The sequence below is a fragment of the Vitis riparia genome, chromosome 12, assembly GCF_004353265.1.
Source record: "Vitis riparia cultivar Riparia Gloire de Montpellier isolate 1030 chromosome 12, EGFV_Vit.rip_1.0, whole genome shotgun sequence".
Classification (NCBI taxonomy): domain Eukaryota; kingdom Viridiplantae; phylum Streptophyta; class Magnoliopsida; order Vitales; family Vitaceae; genus Vitis; species Vitis riparia.
In genome coordinates this window covers 11,227,374-11,250,515 of record NC_048442.1, presented here as the reverse complement: position 1 = coordinate 11,250,515, position 23,142 = coordinate 11,227,374, and the positions used below count along the sequence as shown (strand labels likewise).

The 23,142-nt window shown below is 38.3% G+C and overlaps 1 protein-coding gene across 2 annotated transcripts in view; it reads left to right on the top strand.

Annotated features, from left to right (window-relative positions):
• Positions 1-23,142, top strand: part of LOC117925843 (copper-transporting ATPase PAA1, chloroplastic) — a 64,531-nt gene that overhangs the window by 24,880 nt on the left and 16,509 nt on the right. For both annotated transcript variants that reach the window (XM_034844952.1, XM_034844951.1), the window contains exons 9-12: positions 11,625-11,771; positions 17,232-17,282; positions 17,377-17,549; positions 18,917-19,049. In XM_034844952.1, the coding sequence (XP_034700843.1) occupies positions 11,625-11,771; positions 17,232-17,282; positions 17,377-17,549; positions 18,917-19,049 (504 nt within the window). The remainder of the gene's footprint in view (positions 1-11,624; positions 11,772-17,231; positions 17,283-17,376; positions 17,550-18,916; positions 19,050-23,142) is intronic.

The window sequence follows — 23,142 nt, the reverse complement described above, 5'->3', positions numbered from 1 at the left end:
ATATGTGGTTGCTCCATCCAGAGTTTAAGGAGAAGTTTAGAGTTTGGTGGCAAGAATGTACGGGTGAAGGGTGGGAAGGTCACAAGTTTATGAGGAAATTAAAGTTCGTTAAGTCAAAGTTGAAAGAGTGGAATATAATGGCCTTTGGTGATTTAAAAGAGAGAAAAAAGCTCATTCTGACGGACTTAGGTAGAATTGATCTAATTGAACAAGAAGGGAATTTGAATCTTGATCTGGTGTTAGAAAGGACCTTAAGAAGAAGGGAGTTAGAGGATGTGTTATTAAAGGAAGAGGTTCAATGGAGACAAAAATCTAGGGTTAAGTGGATTAAAGAAGGGGATTGTAACTCTAAATTCTTTCATAGAGTGGCCACAGGAAGGAGAAGTAGGAAGTTCATTAAGTCTCTGATTTCTGAGAGGGGGGAGACTTTGAACAACATTGAGGTTATTTCTGAGGAGATTGTTAATTTCTTTGGGAATCTTTATTCCAAACCGGTAGGTGAGTCTTGGAGGATTGAAGGAATAGACTGGGTCCCTATTTCTAGAGAGAGTGGAGTTTGGCTGGATAGGCCTTTTACTGAAGAGGAGGTTCGCATGGCAGTTTTCCAATTAAATAAGGAAAAGGCCCCTGGTCCTGATGGTTTTACTATTGCAGTTTATCAAGAGTGTTGGGATGTGATAAAAGAGGATCTTATGAGGGTGTTTATTGAGTTCCACACCAATGGGGTAATAAACCAAAGTACAAATGCGACCTTCATTGCTTTGGTGCCTAAGAGAAGTCAAACTTTTAAAATCTCAGATTATAGACCGATTAGCTTGGTTACAAGTTTGTATAAGATAATTGCTAAGGTCTTATCAGGGCGTTTACGCAAAGTTCTTCATGAGACAATATCTGGTTCTCAAGGAGCCTTTGTTGAAGGGAGACACATTCTAGATGCTGTGTTGATAGCCAATGAAGTGGTGGATGAGAAAAGAAGGTCAGGGGAGGAAGCAATTGTTTTCAAAATCGATTTTGAGAAGGCCTATGATCATGTGGATTGGGGCTTCTTAGATCATGTGCTTCAAAGGAAGGGGTTCAGCCAGAAATGGAGATCATGGATAAGGGGCTGTTTGTCTTCTTCTAGTTTTGCAATCCTAGTTAATGGGAATGCAAAGGGTTGGGTTAAGGCTTCTAGAGGTTTGAGACAAGGAGACCCTCTCTCTCCTTTCCTTTTTACTTTAGTGGCAGATGTTCTAAGTAGATTGTTGTTTAGAGCAGAGGAAACTGGGATTACTGAGGGTTTTTCTGTGGGGAGGGATAAGACAAGAGTGTCTTTGTTACAGTTTGCAGATGACACTATCTTTTTCTCTAAAGCCTCTTTGGATCATCTTCAAAACCTCAAGATTATCCTTTTGGTTTTCGGGCAGGTTTCTGGTTTAAAAATCAATTTAGAGAAAAGCACCATGGTTGGTATTAACACTAGGCAGGAGCTATTGTCTTGTCTGGCTTCGGTTTTTGATTGCAAAGTGTCTGAGTGGCCTTTATCTTATTTAGGTCTTCCTTTGGGAGGGAACCCAAAGACAATAGGCTTTTGGGACCCAGTGGTTGAGAGAATTTCGAGAAGGTTGGATGGTTGGAAAAAGGCCTATTTGTCTTTGGGAGGGAGGATTACTTTAATTCAGTCGTGTTTGTCTCACATCCCTAGTTACTTCCTCTCCCTATTTAAAATCCCAGCTTCAATTGCTTCAAAGATTGAGAAGATGCAAAGGAATTTTCTGTGGTCTGGGGCAGGGGAAGGGAAGAAAGATCATCTTGTCAGATGGGAGGTTGTTAGCAGACCAAAGGAGTTGGGAGGTTTGGGTTTTGGGAAGATTTCTTTGAGAAATATTGCTCTCTTAGGGAAATGGCTTTGGAGGTTCCCTAGAGAAAGGAGTGGTCTTTGGCATAAGGTTATAGTGAGTATATATGGGACACATCCTAATGGATGGGACGCCAACATGGTGGTTAGATGGTCACACAGATGTCCTTGGAAGGCTATTGTTCAAGTTTTCCAGGAATTTTCCCCTTTTGTTCGTCTAGTGGTGGGCAATGGGGAGAGAATTCGCTTTTGGGAAGATCTTTGGTGGGGTAACCAATCTTTGTGCTCGCAATTTGCTGATCTTTATAGAGTTATTTCTGTGAAAAACCTCACTGTTTCAAATGTCCTTGGCAATTCCTTTCCATTGGCTTGGAATTTAAATTTTCGCTGCAATCTTACCGACTCAGAAATTGATCTCCTTCAGAGATTAATGTCCTCCCTCAGTTCAGTGCGTTTCTCTCCTTCTTTGGCTGATTATAGAGCGTGGTCTTTGTCTTCATCAGGCCTGTTTTCAGTGAAATCTTTTTTCTTGGCCTTGTCAAAAGTCTCTAATCCTATTTTGTTCCTTCCGGCCAAGTTTTTGTGGAGTTCAAAAGTCCCTTCAAAGGTTAAGGCCCTTGCTTGGTTAGTAGCTCATGGGAAGGTGAACACCAATGACAAGTTGCAGTTGAGAAGACCTTACAAGTCCCTCTGTCCTCATTGGTGCATTCTTTGCAAAGGAAATGGGGAGACGATTGATCACCTTTTTCTTCATTGTCCTATTACCATTGGACTCTGGAACAAGCTGTTCAAGCTAGTTGGGCTGGTTTGGGTCCCTCCAAGGAGCTTTGTGGACATGTTGGTTATTGCTTTTAAAGGCTTGGGGAACTCCTTAAGAGGCAAGACTCTTTGGCAAGTTGCTTGCCTCACTTTGGTTTGGATAGTGTGGCAAGAGCGAAACAATAGGATTTTTGAGGATAAGGGGAGATCGGAAGAGACGTTATGGGATTTGATTTTGTTCTATTCCTCTCTTTGGGCTTCTTGTTCTATAGCTTTTAGAGGAGTTCCTTTAAATGTGTTACAACTCAACTGGAGTGAGGTTTGCGCTTCAAAAGTTTGAGTTTGGGGGTTTCTCTTTGTTTTTAGCTATTGTTGGGGGTTTTTATGTTGTTCAGATTGTGTAGGAAGGACCTCTCATCCTTCTTGTGGTTTCTTTTGTTTCTTTTTTCTTTCTTTCTCATGTATCTTTCCTTCTATTAATATATTTCTCTTCGTTTCTGATCAAAAAAAGCTAATAGGTCTAAAGTCTGAGATTTTCTTTGTCATGCTTTTTTTGGGCAACAGAACTATGAAGGAGGCATTAGTGCTTTGATTGATAATCCCGCTACTGTGAAACTCTGCAAATACTCTCACTAAATCCTCCTTGATCACATCCTAACAATCTTGAAACACTGCAATGGTAAAACCATCAAGACCCGATGGCTTATCCCTATCCAATTGAAAAATGGCCTTATAAATCTCTTCTTCAGTAAAAGGGGAATCCAACCTAAACGCATTCTCTTCAGATATAGGGGATCGATCCAAACCTTCAACTCTCCAACACTCTCCAGTAGGACCCGAGTAGAGCTTTTCAAAGTAATGTAAAATCTCCTCTGTGATGCTCTTTGAATTATTCAACACTATTCCTCTTTCATTCTCCAACCCCTTGATAACTTTCCTATTTCGCCTACCATTAGCCACTTTATGAAAAAACTTTGAGTTACAATCTCCTTCCTTAACCCATTTCACCCTAGCTTTTTGTCTTCAATGAATTTTTTCCCTCAAAATTAATTCCTCTAGCTCTCCTTTTCTTAAAGCTCTTTGAACTAAAAGTTCAGAAGTGAGACCCCCTCCTTGCTCAATGGCATCAAAGTTAGCTATTTCATTCAGGATGTTTTTTTTCCTTTCGTTTAGCACTCCAAAAGGAACTTTGTTCCACTCTTTCAAATTGGCCTTAACAAATTGTAATTTCCTCATGAACTTGTGACCTTCCCCCCCAGTTCCTTGAAAACCTCTCCACCAACTTTTAAAGCACTCCTTGAAAGTAGGATGTTGCAGCCACATATTCTCAAACCTAAAAGGAGTTGGGCCCCACTTGAACAAGTTGGTTTCCAAAACTATCGGCTAATGATTCGATGTCCTTCTAGGAAGAGCTTCTTAAAGGCTTTGAGGAAAGTGATGCTCCCACTCATTTGAGTAAAGAAATTGGTCCGATCTTTTACACATGGGAGACTCTTGCATGTTTAACCAAGTGAATGGTGCGTTCCGTAAAGGTGGATCAAGCAATTCACATTCTCTTATAAAACCATCAAAGTCCTTCATGCTTGAAGTTAGACTAGATCCTCCTAATTTTTCTGAGCTTCTCTTTATTACATTAAAATCACCGCCCACACACCATAACGGAAAAGATAGACCAAAAATGTCTAACAACTCTACCCAAAAATCCTTCCTAAGTAAGGGGTCGTTAGGGCCATAAACTGCGAACAGCCAAAGAGGTCCACAACCATCCAAAGCAAACTTGATTGAGACCGAAAAGGATCCTATTACCACCTCCTCACTGCGCAATTTGTTAAGAGTCCCAAATAATCAAAATCTCACCTGAAGCCCCGCACGTCGGGAGAGCAGCTTATTTCTGACCGACCAGATACCATCCACAAACCTTTTGTCACACTCCACCTTTTTTGTTTCCTGGATCATCACTACATCCAGATTCTCTAACCTCAGAAAATCTTTAACCACCCTTCTTTTTTTCCTTGATCCGAAACCTCTGGTATTCCAACTAATTATTTTCATGGAAAAACACAGACCCTAAACCCCCAACCAATTCCAATAGGCCTCACAAACCTGTAGAGCGTTTGTTCTTCCTTCTGGAATATACCTTAATATCCAGAGAGCATAAAACCTCACACACTTTAGCCATTTTCCTAGGAGACAGGCCTTCAATTTGGAACTTGCCTGATGGGGAGACCCCAGCATCACCCTGGCTACCTGTAACCCGGTTGGATACCTCACTGGGCAAAACGGGTTTAGTCTTTGTTAGATAGTGTACAGTTATTTAGGTTATTTACCTTTCCTTTCCTTATTGTATTGTGGGTCCCACTAACATGTATATATATATACCCAAGTCCAATGTATATTCTACACAGTTTTTCAATAACAATAATTAGTGATTCTCCCTTCTCTCTCTTTTCACATGGTATCAGAGCCTAGAGAGAAAAAAACCCTAATTATTTCCGATTTATCCGTGAATTCATTCTAGGAAATCTTTCAGTGGCCGTGTTTCATTCCTATCACCCTTCCCATCTCCTAAAGTTTTCTGATCAACCGTATCGCTGTCAGAAAACCCTCACCGTCGTCGGAAAACCCTCATCGCCGACGACTTTTCTGGCGAAGCCCTTTTTTGACATCGATCATACCATCAGGTGCGCCAGGAGGAGATCTTCAAGTTTTCTCAAAGCATCGGAGGGAGAATCTCAGCCATGCGCTGGCCACGCGCGTTTCTTCTGAATCTCACACGCCGGCGCCTGAGGGTGCGTGGAGCACTTTCCGGCCACGCGCTTCCACCTCCAGCCTCGCCTGACGCCGTCTAGCCATCCTCCATCTGTGCTTGTGTCATCCGAGCCCTGAAAGTGCATTTTTTTGGGTTTTTTGTCTCCGTCGGCCCTCTAAACAGCCTTTCCGATGACCTCCAGTGACTTCCTCTCCACCCCGAGCCCTGCATGTGTCTTAGGAAGTGTTCTTCTACCCTTCCAGTAGTGCCACATTTGTTTTTCTTTACTATTTGGTCTCTCACAGCCGTGAATCCTCGGTTTTTCTTCTTTCAGCTGCGATCTGAAGCCGTATTAGGGCTCTCTTCGATCCAAACATATTTCGTTCTCCAGATAAGTGGATATGGTTACTAAAAGTTCCACTTTTTCCTCTATCATATCTGGATCCCCTATGATTACTTCGGAGAAATTGGTTGGTAGTGAAAATTATTTGTCCTGGTCTGCCTTTGTGGAGCTTTGGTTTATGGGTCAAGGTTATGAGGATCACCTTGTTACGCAGGAGGCGGATATCCCTGAGATTGACAGAGTACACTGGAGGAAGATAGATGCACAGTTATGTAGTGTGTTATAGCAATCAGTTGATCTTAAGATTCTGCTTCATCTTCGGGCCTACAAAACATGCTTTAAATTTTAGAATCAGGCGAAAGGGCTATACATGAATGATATCCAAGGATGGAACGGAGGAACTGCCAAGAATCTGATCGCGGACGGTGTCGAGATCTGGACGGAGGCTAATAAGCGTAAGAACCATGAAGAACTTGTCAATCTGTATTCGTTGATCCCCAACATCAGTAGTAAGAGGCATCATGGTCAAGAATTCCTCCTTAAGAGAGACAATCTGACCAATATAAGTAGATAAATCCATGTTTTGTTATCTGAGATTACAATAGAAGAAGCCATCTTATAAAGACGTTGGATATCATTCGTGTATAGCCCTTTCGCCTAATTCCAAAATTTAAAGCATGTTTTGTAGGCCCGAAGATGAAGCAGAATCTTAGGATCAACTTTCTACCAGAGCCACAAAATGCATCTTCTTGGGATATTCCAGACTTCGAAAGGGTTATCGTTGTTATTCCTCTGAGACTCATCGCTACTTTCTCTCCGCTGATGTCACTTTCTTTGAGGACTCACTGTTCTTCTCTACCTCTGAGTCTCTTCCTGTTTCTGAAGTCTTACCCCTTCCCATTATCTTCCCACCTGATGCAGTGCCTTCTCGCCCACTTCAGGTTTATCATCGCCGTCATCGTGTCGCTGTTCCTCCTTCTTTGGCCGAGGTACCTGCTGACTCACTTCCTATCCCTTCGGCTTTTCCTGCCTCGGCTCTGCCTCCTTCTGCTGACTTACCCATTGCTCTTCGGAAAGGTAATCGATCTACTCGTAATCCTCATCCCATTTACAATTTTTTGAGTTACCATCGATTATCTTCACCCTATTTTGCATTTGTTTCTGCTATATCTTCTGTTTCTCTTCCCAAGAGCACCCCTGAGGCTCTTTCCCATCCAGGCTGGCGATAGGCAATAGTAGATGAAATGACTGCTTTACACTCCAATGACACTTGGGATCTTGTTGTTTTACCCTCTGGTAAATCTACAGTTGGTTGTCGTTGGGTGTACACAGTTAAGGTTGGCCCTGATGGTCAGGTTGATCGCCTTAAGGCCCGCTTAGTTGCTAAAGGCTATACTCAGGTTTATGGTTTTGATTATGGTGACACTTTCTCTCCTGTTGCCAAGATAACTTTTGTTCGTCTATTGCTCTCCATGGCTGCTATGCGTTCTTGGCCTCTTTATCAGTTAGATATTAAAAATGCTTTCCTTTATGGGGATCTTGCTGAGGAAGTTTATATAGAGCAACCACCTGGTTTTGTTGCTCAGGGGGAGTCTAGTTTAGTGTGCAGGTTACGCCGTTCTCTATACGGCTTGAAACAATCTCCTCGAGCATGGTTTAGCCGTTTTAGTTTTGTTGTTCAGGAGTTTGGCATGTTTCGCAATACAGCAGACCATTCCGTTTTCTATCATCATAACTCTTCGGGGCAGTGTATTTATCTGGTAGTTTATGTGGACGACAGCGTCATTACAGGCAGTGATCATAATGGTATTCAGAAACTAAAGTAACACCTTTTCACCCACTTTCAGACTAAAGACTTGGGGAAACTCAAGTATTTCTTAGGGATTGAGATAGCTCAATCTAGTTCCGGTGTGGTTCTTTCCCAAAGGAAGTATGCTTTAGACATCTTGGAAGAAACTGGTATGTTAGACTGTAAACCGGTAAACACTCCTATGGATCCAAATGTCAAACTTATACCAGGACAGGGGGAGCCTTTAGGAGATCCTGGGAGATATCGGCGACTTGTAGGTAAACTGAACTACCTCACCATTACTCGTCCAGACATTTCTTTTCTTGTAAGTGTTAGTCAATTCCTACAGTCACCATGTGATAGCCATTGGGATGCTGTAATCCGCATTCTTCGATATATCAAAAGCACACCAGGCCAAGGTGTGTTGTACAAGAACAAAGGTCATACCCAGGTTGTTGGTTACACAGATGTAGATTGGGCTGGCTCACCCACAGATAGACGTTCCACTTCCGGGTATTGTGTTTTTATTGGAGGTAACCTAATATCCTGGAAGAGTAAGAAACAAGATGTAGTGGCCAGATCTAGTGCTGAAGCCGAGTATCGAGCTATGACTCTGGCAACATGTGAACTCATATGACTGAAACATCTTCTTCAGGAGTTGAGATTTGGAAAGGATGAACAGATGAAGCTCATTTGTGACAACCAAGCCGCTTTGCATATTGCATTCAATCCAGTCTTCCATGAAAGGACCAAACACATTGAAGTTGACTGTCACTTCATTAGAGAGAAGATCGCATCAAGATGTGTGACGACTAGTTTTGTCAATTCAAATGATCAACTAGCAGGTATTTTTACTAAATCTCTCAGAGGTCTTAGAATTAAATACATTTATAACAAGCTTGGTGCATATAACATATATGCTCCAGCTTGAGGGGGAGTGTTAGATAGTGTACAGTTATTTAGGTTATTTACCTTTCCTTTCCTTATTGTATTGCGGGTCCCACTAACATGTATATATATATATATATATATATATATACCCAAGTCCAATGTGTATTCTACACAGTTTTTCAATAACAATAATTAGGGATTCTCCCTTTTCTCTCTTTTCATAGTCTTAATGGGATTGAAACTCTCGGGCAACTGGTTTGAACAAGCAGACTGGGACCCCACCGCAACATGGTTAGGATTGCCAACATAGTTTTGACATAAAGAACCCACATCGTCTTTTTTGGAAAAAATTTCAGAAAATACTTGATTTTCCATAGGAAATTGAGACTGAATGATTGGTATAGGGAGATCGGGAGCAGAAGGGCTCAACAATGGAATTGCCAACCTAGAAGAAGTGGGAAAAGAAGACAAGAGTGATTAAGAAAGAGAGGACGAGTTTACCTCCAAGTTTTCCGCTACCGACATTCCACAAATCCCCGAAAAGTTAAGCCCTTTACCTCTGGTTTCTGGATTAGAAGGCAAGAACATAACTGAAGATCCACGAACATCGGACCTTACTCGGCCCAAGAGTCCTTCTCTGTCTTTTTTTTTTTTTTTATTGGAAACGACACAAAGATATATAGATAGAAAAAGAAGTACAAGAAGAAGGATGAGAAATCCTCCCGCCAAAGACAACTAAATTACATGAAAAAAAGCAGAAAACAAATGAACTCCCTATAAGGACCAATCCTTATGGAGTACACACCGCTAACCAATCAAGTTGAATCACATTAAGAGGAGTCCCCTTAAATGTCTTGGAACAGAAAGCCCAAAGAGAAACAAGGAAAACAATAGAGTCCTAAGGAAACTCTGAATTCCTTGCTTAATCCTCGAAAATCCTCCTGTTTCTTTCCCACCACACAACCCGAATTAGAGCGATGCTCGTAGCTTGCTACAAAACAATCCCCCTCTTAGAAGTACCAAAGCCTTTAACTTTGATGGACATCATGTCAGATATGCTCCTCGGGGGAACCCAATCCATCTTAGCTAACTGAAATAACCTATGCCATAACCCAATTGTCAAGGAACAATGAAGAAAAAGATGATCTGCTGATTCCCCATGTTTCAAAGAAAGGTTTGCGCACTTGTAGATCACGCACAACCTCTGAGTCTCTAGATGACGAAGCTCCTTCCCCCAAACATCGAATCCTTGGCGATCGGCAAAAGAAGATAAGACTCGCACTGAATCCTCGTTCCCACTGGGCTCCCTCCCTGAAATCCTCCTCCTTTGGAAGTTCTTCGCTATCTGACGAAGGCTTCTCGAGCAAAAGAGGCTCGCTGTGACTTTGAGAACTTTGTCAGCGATTGGAGCTTGGAGGAAATAGGGTATTCCACAGCTTCTTTGAACCAAACTTCACTTGCTTTTTCGTGGATCCTCTCATCTAAACATTATGATTTTCTGAGAAGGCCTCGTCCCCGTCGGTCGTAGCTATGCCCGTCATCTCTGTCCCAACAGGCCCAAAGTTTAGTTTTTTTGAATTTGAACTGAACCAACTATTCTCCATAGCCTGACCACTCTTAGCATGTGTCCTCACTGGAAGAACATCAGCCGACCTCCTTTCTTCTCCCTTCTTCTTTCTGCCAACTTCCCCAACACGAAAACCACCTCCAGCCGTTGATCTAAGTCTCTCCTCCCGCCTTCCACCACCTGTCCCCGAGTGAGATTCAAGAACCACCCGGGTCGACTCACCATTGCTCTGCCTTTCCTGACCTCTTCATCTCCGATCACTGCGATAAAAATAGTGAACACCCAATCCCTATCTATCACCTCAATCAAAGCTGGGAGAACTGACCGATCCTTCATTGCAATTCTTATCGTCGCCTTGCTAAGATAAAAAAATTTCAATGTTTGCCAATCAATTTTAGTCACCGTCCCCCACTGCTCCACTATTTTCTTCAAATGTACCTCAGACCAGAGATGAAATGGCAAACCCCGTAGCTCAATCCAACCTCCTCTGAACTTCCCCTCAACTTTTGAATTTTCCTTTGGCGACCACCTTCTCAACTGAACTAAATTCCCTCCCTCATTCTTAATAAACCTTAAATCCTGGAGAAAGAGAGCTTCCTCTATCGTTTCTACAAAAAAAAACTCCTTTTCCGCCTGAGAAGGGCACAATTGTAGCCACTCCTTTCTTCCTTAAGCTTCTCGCCACAACTCGGCCAACCTCAACCCATTTAACGCTATCTGCACTGCATTCACACACCACGGCTCGCGCTCATCTCCCAACAGGAACAAGTCCGCCTCTCCTTGGTCCTTCGTCTCTAACTACGTTTGCAAAAGACTGGTATAGAGGACCCACGTGATTGTGGGTAACCCTTTCCACACTGTAATGTCTTCCTTTTTCATATGCATTCGATGGGGGGACCACCGACATTGAAGACAAAGCACTTTTTAGAATCTCCCATCCTCTGCCCTTCTCGCCCTTAGGAATAACCAGAAAAATTGGTTTTCTGTTGGTAGTGAACTCTGAAATCCTTATAAACCTTCCGTGGTTGTTGAAGCAAACTTCCAACAAATGGACGCAAAATTTTCCCTTGAACTTTCTGTTGAACCCCTAGTGACTCTTCATTTCGATGGCTTTCGTTAAATGTTCGATCAACCACCCGACTTCTTCCTTTTCAAATCCTAAGACATAAACAGAGCCTCTGCTGTGCTCTGTGATCGAACACCAATTTCCTCTGTGCTCGCCTTCCAACCTAACCAAGAAGGTCTTCATCTCCACAGAGACCTTCAACGTCCTTACCATATTCTCTAGCCAACAGATAAACAAATCTAGTTTCTAGGAAATCTTATACTACAATTTTTTTCAGTATTTTGGTTCCTGGAAAAGGTGCAAAAATTGAAGAATCTGCTTAGAAAAGAAGTGTATATAGAACCCTAGCCTATCTTTTCTTCCATTGATTACTTTTGAGGTGCCAAATGGAGCCTTAAGGAATATACTCCTGCCTTTGTGTAGTGTATGATAAGAACTCTGACCTACAAGATCTCATTCGCCTTCTTCTCTGGAACAGATTCTAGCCTCATCGGTATCAACTTTGCACTTGATAACCTCATCAGTATCAACTTTGCATTTGATTGGTCAACGCCTTTAGGTGTGTTATCCACATAACTGGAATGTACATTAACCTTTTAATAATATTGACTTTGTTCTACCAGGTGGCTGGGCACTTCACTTACGGAGTAATGGCACTCTCTGCTGCTACATTTATGTTCTGGAACTTGTTTGGTGCACGAATTCTACCTGCTGCTTTTCATCAAGGAAGTTCAGTTTCATTGGCTCTGCAGCTCTCTTGCAGTGTTCTGGTAAGATAATCTGAATTTATATATGAACTTAAGTTGGGTTTGTTCAACTGCGCCAAGGAAGTTTGTGTTCCTTTGGTTGATCCTCATTATCCGGATCAGCTCCAGTAAGCCTTACCTTAGCTATCATGCGTTGGCTAGACCAATTTATTATTCTACTTTTCTACTGTTCTCTAATTTCCCTTGTATTTCAATGGTTTTTATGGTTGGAAAGGATTGATATACAGCATTTGGTAAAAGTATAATTTACAGCTGCATAAGTTAAAACCACTGAAGCAGTTGGGAACCATGGCTCAGGAACCTGAGGTCCCAGGTTGGAGCCTACTCAGGATTAACTAATCACATGGCTTCTGGATGGTTACATGATCCATATGGATTACTCAAGTGCCACAGACTCGGTGGGAATCAACTTGGGGATAACCTGCATTTATTTACAAATATTCTGTTACTGTTCTTCCTAAACAGTATCTTCTTTCTTCTTTTTCCTAGAGAATCCATTTCCAGCACTCTTAGCAAAGTAGTATAATTTATAAAGAAAATCTGAATTCAGTGGGCCCACTTTGTCCATTATGGGGTATGGTAGCTGAGTGTTGGCCTCACTAATTTTAGGTAACTAGTTTTTAACAAAAAAATGTTTAATAGAATTCTTTCTCAATCTCAAAACGGTACATCTTAGGAATATATATATATATATATATATATATATATATATGTATGTGTGCGTGTGTGTGTGTGTGCGCGTGTTTAACAACTTCTATCCAACTAGGAAACTCTTATCTATCAATCCCTATAAGGATACGAATCCTATCCAACTAGGAAACTCTTATCTCTCAATCCCTATAATTGAGGGATTTGATTTTATCATAATAAGTACAAAACATACACTCTGTACACAAATTAGTTTTCATTATATAGAAAATACCGAGATTTTCAACACTCCCTCTCAAGTTGGTGAATAGATATTATCAATTCCTAGGTTGCCTACTATAGCATGAAACACTAAGCCAACCAATCCCTTTGTGAGAACATCAACTAGTTGATTGCTTGCAGGAATATAGGGAGTACAAATCAAAACACTTTCCAACTTTTCCTTTATGAAGTGTCTATCAATTTCAACATGTTTAGTTCGGTCGTGTTGTACGTGATTATGTGCAATACAAAGGCTGACTTATAATCACAATAGAGCCTCATAGGACTATCCCATTTAATTATGAGATCTCTAAGAATTATCTTCATACACAACAACTCACAGATGCTGCATGCTATAGCTCTAAATTCTGCTTTCGAGTTTGATTGTGCCACCACATTTTGCTTCTTACTCCTCCAAGAGGAGTTTCCTTTAAGAAAGGCACAATATTTTGTTGTAGACCTTTTGTCCATAATCGATCTTTCATAATCAACACTGGTATAGACCTCTTGCCTCATTTCAGAGCCTTTTTTGAACAAAATTCCCTTACCTAGAGTACCTTTAAGGTAGTGTAGAATCTAGTTGACAGCTTGAAGATGAATCTCCTTTGGATTGTGCATAAACTGACTAAACACACTAAGAGCATAAGCAATGTCTGGTCTTGTCTGCAAAGAGTAAATCAGCCTCCTAACTAATTGTTGATAAAGAGTTCCATAAATGAAATAACCAGAAATGAATTATGTTATAAAAAGAGAAAGAGAAGATTAAGTTGGTCAAGATTCTTAGATAGTTAGGCAGTAATTTGTTCACCTTCTTAAGCTATGTTGTAGTCTTCTGATGCAGATGAGGAATTTCTTTACACATTTTCTCTAAAATTCTGAAGTTCATTAGTGATATCTGAAAGTTTAGAGAAAAAAATTGTGATATTCAGCTTAATGTTATTCAACTTAGTTGAATATCAGTTTGTAATTCGAAACGGGTGGATAACATTTGAGACAGTTTGATTTTGGTTTCTTGTGATATTTTGCACGTCTTCATCATAATTATCATTGTATAGTGGAGTGTAGTCTTACTTTGATTAGGTTTTGTATTTTGTAGGAAGGACCTCTCACCTCTCATCCTTTTCTTGAACTTTACTATTATCAATATATATTTCTTTTCTGATATAAAAAAAAAGGTTTAGGATTACAACATATATATATATATATATATATTATATATATATATATATATATAGGACTACTCTTGAGTACATGCAAAATTAAAAAAAAAGAAAAGATACAGCTATGCAAATACTCACTACCCTAAAAACAGAAAAAAAAAAAAAAAAAAAAAAAAAAACTAAATTAGAAACATTAACTCAACTAATTCTATCCCCCTAATTTACTCCACTAAATCAAAACACATCTCATTTACAACACTAAATCAAATCTCCCATATACGAAATAGAAGAATGTGAAAGACTAAGATTTACATTATCATCCAATGTTGGCAAGGGTAAAGACATTTCCGAAAATAATCTTCCTTAAACACACTCTTCGCTTGAAGAGTGTTTTTGGTAAAGTAGGGTTGATTTTCAAAGAAGGTTACATCCATGTTAACCAAATTTTTCGTAGAGATAGGATCATAATACTTATACCCCTTTTGTGTAGGCGGATATCCCACAAAAACACACTTAGTGCATGAGGATCAAGCTTCGTTTTATGTTCTTTATGAATATGAACAAATGTTGTACACCCAAAATTTTTTGAAGGAATTGAGGAAAATATTTTTGTATGAGGATAAACCTTCAAAAAATGATTAAGAGGAGTTTCAAAATCAAGAATTTTAGTTTGTATTTTGTTAATTAGATAAGAGGCCATGAGCATAGTTTCTCCCCAAAAACTTTTAGGTGCCCCCGATGTAAACATGATGGCTATGGCAACCTCCTTTAAGTAACAGTTTTTCCTCTTTGTAATCCCATTTTGTTGTTAGGCATCAAAACAACTAGACTGATGTATGATCCCATTTTCAAGTCGATAATCTCCAGAAAAGGAGTTAAAATATTCCTTTCCATTATCAGTCCAAGGTACTTGAATTTGAGTTTGAAATTGAGTTCTTATGGCATGGAAAATTTAAAAAACCCTTTTTTTCCTCAGATTTTACCTTCAACAAATAAATCCAACAAACTCTAGTGTGCTTGTTTATGAAAGTGATAGACCGCCTAGTTTCGGTTAAGGTCACCACGTGTGAGGATCCCCAAATGTCACTATGTATCAATGCAAAAGGTTTCTTTCTGAGGTTGTGCAAGAAAGTAGGCATGATGATGTTTAGATAGTTGACATACCTCACATTGAAACATTCAAGGATTTTTATTCCTAAACAAAGATGGAGACAACTTTTTTAAATATGAAAACTAGGATGACCTAACCTATGGTGCCATAACATTATTTGATGTTCAATAGAGGAAGAAAAAACATAATTACTCGCAACTTGAGCTTGTCTATTCTTGATAGGATCCTTAACAAGGTAATAGAGCCCATCAATCTCTTTAGCATTGCCGATCGTTCTCCTTGAGCATAGGTCTTGAAATTCACAATAAGATGGGAAAAATTTAGCAACACAATTCATGTCCTTTGTTAGTTTACTAATAGAAAGAAGATTACATGAAAGATTAGGGACATGACGGATGAATTCTAAAGTCAATTTTTGAAATAGGGATTGAACTCTTCCCTGCAACAGATGAAAGTGATCCATCCGTAATTTTGATTTTAGCAACACAATTCATGTCCCTTGTTAGTTTACTAATAGAAAGAGGATTGTATGAAAGATTAGGGGCTTGAAAGATGGATTCTAAAGTCAAAATTTTTGAAATAAAGACTAAACCCTTCCCTGCAATGGATGAAAACTTTGATTTTCTGGATACCTGGACAAGGACAAAATGTTGAAAACAAATTTGACAAGCTCATCATATGATCAAAAGAACCATAATCTAAGATCCATGGTGTAAAATTTTTAGAATGACCACTTAAAGCACTGAGAGATTTCCTGGTTTGTGCTAAAAAACAAGATGATAAAGAGTTAGAAGATGGAGACTGATTGAATAACCTATACAGGTGTTCTGATTGCTCTTTATTGAATGAAGATGCTTCAGTTATGGTTTTTGGACTCTTGGTTGCAACATGCCTTACCGTTTCTCTCATGAAATCTGCCACTGTTTTTCAAATTTTGTGGCTTCCCATGCAGGTTCCAACAGTTCTCTCTAGTGTGTCATTGTTTGTTACAATGATCCCACCATATCTTCCCTTTACCCCCTGCTTTCTTTGAGATCCCTTGACCACCAGCATTGGCAGTAGCATTGCAGCAGCAGTTGCAACAGTGCTGAATTCTCATGAATGATTGAAGAAGAGCCTCCCAGCATGACTGATCTGCAGTTTTCTTCCCTTTGAACCTCAACAAACACTTCTTGGATAGAGGGTAAGGGCTTTTTACCAAGGATTCATCTACAAACTTCATCTAATTACTTATTCAGCCCAAAAAGGAACTCCATCACTCGTTCATTCTCCATCATCTTTTTAAAACAGGCACTATCTGAATCACATGCCAATTCAAATCCATAAAATAGGTCCAATTCTTGCCAAAGACCTTTCAAGATGTTGTAATATTTAGTCACACCTTAATCTCGTTGCTTTATATTATAGATCTTTGATTTCAACTCAAAGATTTGTGCTGAATTCCCAAGATTAGAGTAAGTTTCCATAACCGCTTCCTAGAGCTCTTTTGTTGTTGGTAAAAACATGTAAGTCTTACCTATCTCCGGCTCCATAGAATTCACTAACTAGTCCATGATCATGGTTTTTTGAGTCCCATGTTTGAAAGCTTGGATCATCCTCTTTTGGGGCCTTTGTTGCACATATCAGACATCCTAGTTTCCCTTTCCCACAAATAAACAATTTAACGGATTGAGACCATCAATGAAAATTCATTTTGTTTAGTTTATGAGTGGTGATGTGTGGTGAAGGATTATCACCGGTGGCATGGGGTGAGACTTGAAATGGAGGCATTGATACCTGTTGTGAAGAATCTCCAAAATTCTCCACCTTGTTGATTCTTGATGTCAAATCCTCCTACTAGCAGCCTAATAGTTCCAGAAAAAAAATCTGGTACTTGAAACTGGAAAGAAATGTATCATTTCCAGTAGGAAACTGGCTCTGATACCATGAAAGTTTAAAGAAAGAAATTGTTCCTTTATATCTTTGAAGTTTAGGATTACAACGTATATATAGGACTACTCTTGAGTACATGCAAAAGGAAAAAAAAAAACTAAGTTCAACTGATTCTATACTCTAATTTACTCCACTAAATCAAATCACAACATCCCATTTACAACACTAAATTAAATCTCCCGCATATTTTATGATTTTCCACAATATCTATGGATAATAATAATAACTATCTGCCTAGTAAAGTTTTTCCATTACATTTGTTTTGATTGGTTTTCCCCATGCTTTTGTGCTGTCCTTAAATCACTACCTATTTTTTCTATGCAGCAGTTGATCTCTATTTTCTGAATTCAGGTTGTTGCTTGCCCATGTGCACTTGGCTTGGCCACACCTACGGCTATTCTGGTAATTGTACACTCATGGGGAATATTTGATATGGTTCATGTGTTTCATGTTTATATTTTGTCACAGATTTTAATCGAATCTAGAAACATTCCAGGTTGGGACTTCACTAGGGGCAACAAAAGGGTTGCTTTTGCGTGGTGGAAATATTCTAGAGAAGTTTTCAGAGATGAACACAATTGTGTTTGACAAAACAGGGACCTTGACCATTGGCAGACCTGTTGTGACAAAAGTTGTTACTCCTGGATGTGAGAAAGATACAGATTCAAGGTTGAGTCAAGGCGGAAATATCCTTTCTTATATCAGATCATTTTAAATAAAAAATTAAAATTAAAATTTTCTTGTTTGCAACATTGAAATTATATATATATTATAAGAGTGAAGCCATAAACATTGGAAGGAAGGTCTTGATTTTCAATTTCTTTTACTGCTTTTTTTTGGATCAGTATATAGATTGAAGTTTGTCTAGATGAGATTTCTTGTTCATGTGCACTAATTTGAATAGAATTCTCTCTTTCGATATTGTTTTCCTGTCTAGGTTAGCTAGTTCATGTGGACCCATTTTAGTGTATGTTTGAGTCTATTTACATTATTAGAGCCCATTTCTGTGGAACTTATAATGTTTTGTCTCGAGCTACAAGTTCAAAACAGTTGAGAAACAGGAGAGACGATAGCAAGAGGTATGAGGGCAGCCCTATCATAGATGGACTGGCAATTATTTATTGTGGAAAACCTCCTCAACTAAACTTCACATCTCTATCATTATCAACTATATTGCCTTTAAAAATCAGTTCATAATTTTATGATACTTATCAATTGAAAAGGAAGCTATCATTTAGGATTTCATAACAGTACAATGATGGTCATATAATTTTTTACACAGTAATGATAAATAACAATCATAGTTTTTTGAGGTAAAAATCACTAATTTTTTAGTAAATGCCTTCAGAATACATGATAGGTGCTTCCTGGCTGGAGTTTGTTGACTTCCTTCATTGCTCTGCTCCCAGCCCACACACATTCACTTGCACATACTAGATTGATGGTGATAAATAGGCTTCTGATTCTTTTTTTATTATGTACATAGCTAGAGATGATTTGTTTTCCTCTCACCTTTTGTTCACAAAGGCTGTCTCATACCCGTACTTCTCTCCTTTATGTTATCGAGATATCTTTTTGTCTCCTATAAATGAATAACTTCTTTTGAGATAGAATTGATTATTTTTTTCCCTCAAAAGGATACTTGGATGTTTTACAGATTTTTTAATTTATGGCACTTAGTATCCTTAAGAATATCTTTTGCAATATAAAGCAGTATATATGTTGTGGCTATTGCTGTGAAAGATAATTAGTAGCTTGTTAGCATAATATATAGTGTGGGCCCATATCCTAAAGGCTTAAGTTTTTAGATAGTTGTTAACCTAACATAATATCAAAGTATGGTTAGCTAGAGCTCTTGAGTTTGAGTCTCTACTACAGCTACCGTCCCTATCTATTTATTTGTAATCTGTAACTACTGTTGTGTCTCTCCCTAACAGCTTAACCCTTTAGGAAATATTCCTGAAATAATTTGATGTCTATTGTTTGCTAGAGTATAACAAATTAGAAAAATACTGAAACATTGTGTTTTGCTACAGGAAAAGTTCTAAATCTATTTGGTCGGAAGTTGAGGTTCTGAAGTTAGCTGCTGGTGTTGAATCAAATACCATTCATCCAGTTGGGAAGGCCATTGTAGAGGCTGCTCGTGCGGTTAAATGTCAGAATGTGAAGGTACCTTCTCTCCTAGTTTCCAAAAAATATCCTCTTTTTGGCTAGCTTGATGGTCAATTACTTCTCCTTTGAATTTGTAATACTTGGAAATGCTATTTTTCATGAATCCTCCATCTTGAATCCTCATCGACTTACATTTGAAAAAGATTTTGAAATCACATGCAGAATGATTGTCATATTGCTTTAAAACAGAAATAACATTTTAAAGCTATCGTGTTTGCTTTGAAATAGATATAAAAGTGATTATCATGCCATTTTTCTTGGAGATAAGAAACAAGCATTTTATTCCCATGAAATATTAAATTAAATAAACGATGAGAAATCTTTACCCCATAACAATCTGCTACACAAATCTGATCAAAAGAAGGAAAAATTGTCTCTTCTAGAAAGCGAAGGTAATTGCCCAAATGTATGACTCCCTATTCATCAAGGTAGAAGTCCTCTAAAAAAGAGATCAAATGTATGACTCCCTACTTTACTAACTGTTAGAATATGTGGTTGACTTAACAGATCTGATTATATTTGTCCTTTATTTTCTTTGATTTGATTATATTCTATACTTTAGGTAAATATTAGATTTTGGAGTGATTTTAGAAATCGTATACTTTAGGATCAAACTTGATTTAGTTTCTTATTTTTTTTTATTTTTTTTTACAATTTGTTTATATATTACCTTGTAATCCCTTTGATCTAGAGAATACAAAATTATTCAAAAACTTCATATTCATTTTTGGCAATTTACTCTCCTCTGAAGAAAAAAAATCTTCATTCTTGGCCTTCATTGCCAACATTAAATTTCTTGTTTTTGGCCTTCATTGCCACTAGTTTTTCATACCTTTTTCGCTTTTTCTTCCTTCACCATGTCAAAAATCTTTGAAAATACCCCTATTGATGTCTCTTCATGTCATACTAACTCTATCACTCATTTAAACAATCTCGTGTTCATTTTCATTTCATGGTATGAGAGTTGGAAAAGAAATTTTGGCAATTTGCTCTCTTTTGAAGAAAAAAAAAAATTCGTTCTTAGCCTTCACTGCCTAGATTAAATTTCTTATTTTTGGACTTCATTGCCATCAGTTTTTTTATTCCTTTTTTTGTCTTGTCTTCCTTGACCATGTCAAAAGTCTTTGAAAATATCCCTTTTGATGTCTCTTCATCTCAAACTAAATTTGTCACTCTAAACAATCCGGCGTTGTAGCTTACAATAGAAAAATTGAATGGAGAAAATTTCTTTAAGTGTTCACAATTAGCAAAATATTTTCTCACAAGTAAAGGAAAAACGAAGTATTTATGGGGTCCCATTAAGGAACTAAAGAGGTTTGATTTATGTTATGAATCATGGGAAGCTAAGAATTCTATGATTATGTCATGGTTATTGAATTCTATGCTACTAGAAATTGGAAAACCATTCTTGTATCTCTCCTCAACTAATGAAATTTGGGATGCTATCTCGGAAACCTATGCAATGCTATGTGAATTTATGAGTTGAAGAATATGATCCAAAATACAAAGCAAAAAGATCTCACTATAACAACCTCCTACAATACCCAAAAATTTTGTGGCAAGAGTTGGATCTTCATCAACAAATTAAAGATGGTGATAAGAGAAGTGGTGGCTAAGTTTCAAAATACTTTTGTGGGGGGAGACAAATTTGAGAGTTGAAGTGGTGGCTAAGTTTCAAAATGCTTTTGTGGAGGGGAGACAAATTTTGGATGCAACTCTCATAGCGAAGGAGGCAATCAATTCCATGTTGAAGGACGACACTAGTGGTATAATTTGTAAATTGGATATTAAAAAAGCTTACAACCTTGTCAATTAGGCTTTCTTGCTAGTAATTCTTATGAGAATGGGATTCGATCAAAAAAAGGATTGGTTGGATTCACTTGTGCATATTCATTACAAAGTTTTCAATGTTTGTCAATTAGACTTTTTTTTTTTTTTTTTTCTAGATCTCAAGGGGGCTGAGACAAGAGGACCCTCTTTTGCCTTATTTATTTGTTTCGGCTATGAAGGTGTTGCATTGCCTTCTAGAGAGGGCTAGGGAGGGGGGCTACTTGTTAGGTTTTAGGGTGAGGGGGAAGTGGAGATGGTGTGGAGGTGTCTCACCTTTTGTGTGCATGTGATACTTTAGTTTCTTGTTAAGATTCTCATGATCAAATGGTTCACTTAAGTTGGTTGCTCATGTGGTTTAAAGTAATTTCAAAGCTTAAAATTATCCTTGAAAAAAGTGAATTTATACCATTAGGTTGGTTGCAAATGTAGAAGATTTGATGATGACGTTCTGTTGTAAGGTAAGGGAGATTCCATATACTTAGGTTTGTCACTAGGTGCCCCTTTCATATCAATTTGTTGTATGGGATGTAGTGAAAAAGAGGTTTCGTAAAAGGCTATTTAATGAGCAAAAGACAATATATTTCCAAAAGGGGTAGACTTAACGTTGATTAGAAGCACATTGTTCAGCTTACTAATCTGTTATGTGTCCTTGTTAGTAGTCCATCAAAGGGTCAGGGTAAGGTTAAAGAAGATACAAAGAGATTTTCTTTGGGGAGGTGGAACTTTGGAGAATAAGCCTTATTTCGTAAGATGGTCTATTGTTTGCTTGGATAGGAGGAAGAAGGGAATAGGCATTAGAAGTCTCTCTCTTTTGAATTGAGCTCTCCTTGGTAAGTGGTGTTGGAGATTTGTTTTTGAAGGGGAAGTTTTTGAGAAGCAGATTATAGAGGAGAAGTACAAGAAGGAGGAAGTGGGTTGCCACTCCTGCAAAGCAAGAGATGGTTACAGTGTTAAAAGAGTATGGAAAGCTATAAGGAAAGGGTGAGATCTTTTCTTTAGTAGAGCCTCCTTTGATGTAGGTAATAGTAGGAGTGTTGAGTTTTGGAAGGACAGATGGTGTGGTGAGGAGCTCTTATGTGTTTCCTTCCCCTCCTTGTATGATGACTTTGTCTAAGCAGGCTTGGGTAACAAATTTATTGGAGGATTTAGGAGTAGCGGATCAATGGAATTTGTGCTTCTATCAGCACTTTCATGATTGGGAGCTAGACATTGTTGAGACTCTTTTCTCTAAACTGTTAGTGATTTTGGTTAGGAGGGAAGAGAATGATAGGGTGATATGGAAGGATGCTAAGAAGGGTGTGTTTTTAGTTAAATCTTTCTATTTGGTTTTGGAGCCTAGGAGATCACTCCCCTTTCCAACGAACATCATTTGAATCTGTGGTCCTATTCAAAGTGAGTTTTTTGCTTAGGAAATAGGGAAAAGTTTTAACTTCAAATTAGTTCTAAAATAGAAGGTGGCCTCTTAATGAATAGATGTTTTCTTCGTAAACTTGAGGGGGAATCTATTGTGTAAGGATTCTATGACATATGTTGTTCTTTTTATTCGGTGTAGTTTGGGTGATCCCCTCTATGGTGAAAGAAACTTTGTTAAGCATGGTTCCTTTATAGGGAGGGAAAGAAAGGCGTGGAGAGCCTCTCCTCTGAAATTTTTTGGACAATTTGATGGGAATGAAGTTGAAGAGTATTTGAAAATGGGGAAAGACTACCAAAAGTTAAATCTTTCATTCCTCTACAACCTTTAAGCTTGGGTTAGCATGTACATAAGAGAAGGTTCAATGCCTTTGTTTGATTTTATAGACTAGGTGGGGTCTCTTTGAGAGTTTTTGTGACTTCTCTTTCAAGGCCTTTCTTTTAGGTTCCTCATGTATACTTCATGTGTACTTCACTATACTTTTTTGTTATTATATTATACATACTTTTCTTTGCCTATCAAAAAGTAAAAAATAAAGCAAACAACCAAACACATTAGAAGGGATATGAAGACAAGTTGGAATAAGGTGTATTTGGACAAGGATTGGACAGGGGTCCAAAACTGAAGGAATTTTCTTTTGGAATCTACGGTCCATGAAGTAAATATTTATTCTTTTGTCCAGGAACCTTTAATTGTTTCCTAATGGTAAAACTACTTAGATTTTTCTTTTTCTTTTTTTTTTTTTGTTTTGTAATTGAACTATTTGGATTTTTGATAATGTATGGAATATTCTTTGCTGAAACACTTTATATCATCCACCAATTTGATTAGAAAGGTTTAAATGTTGAG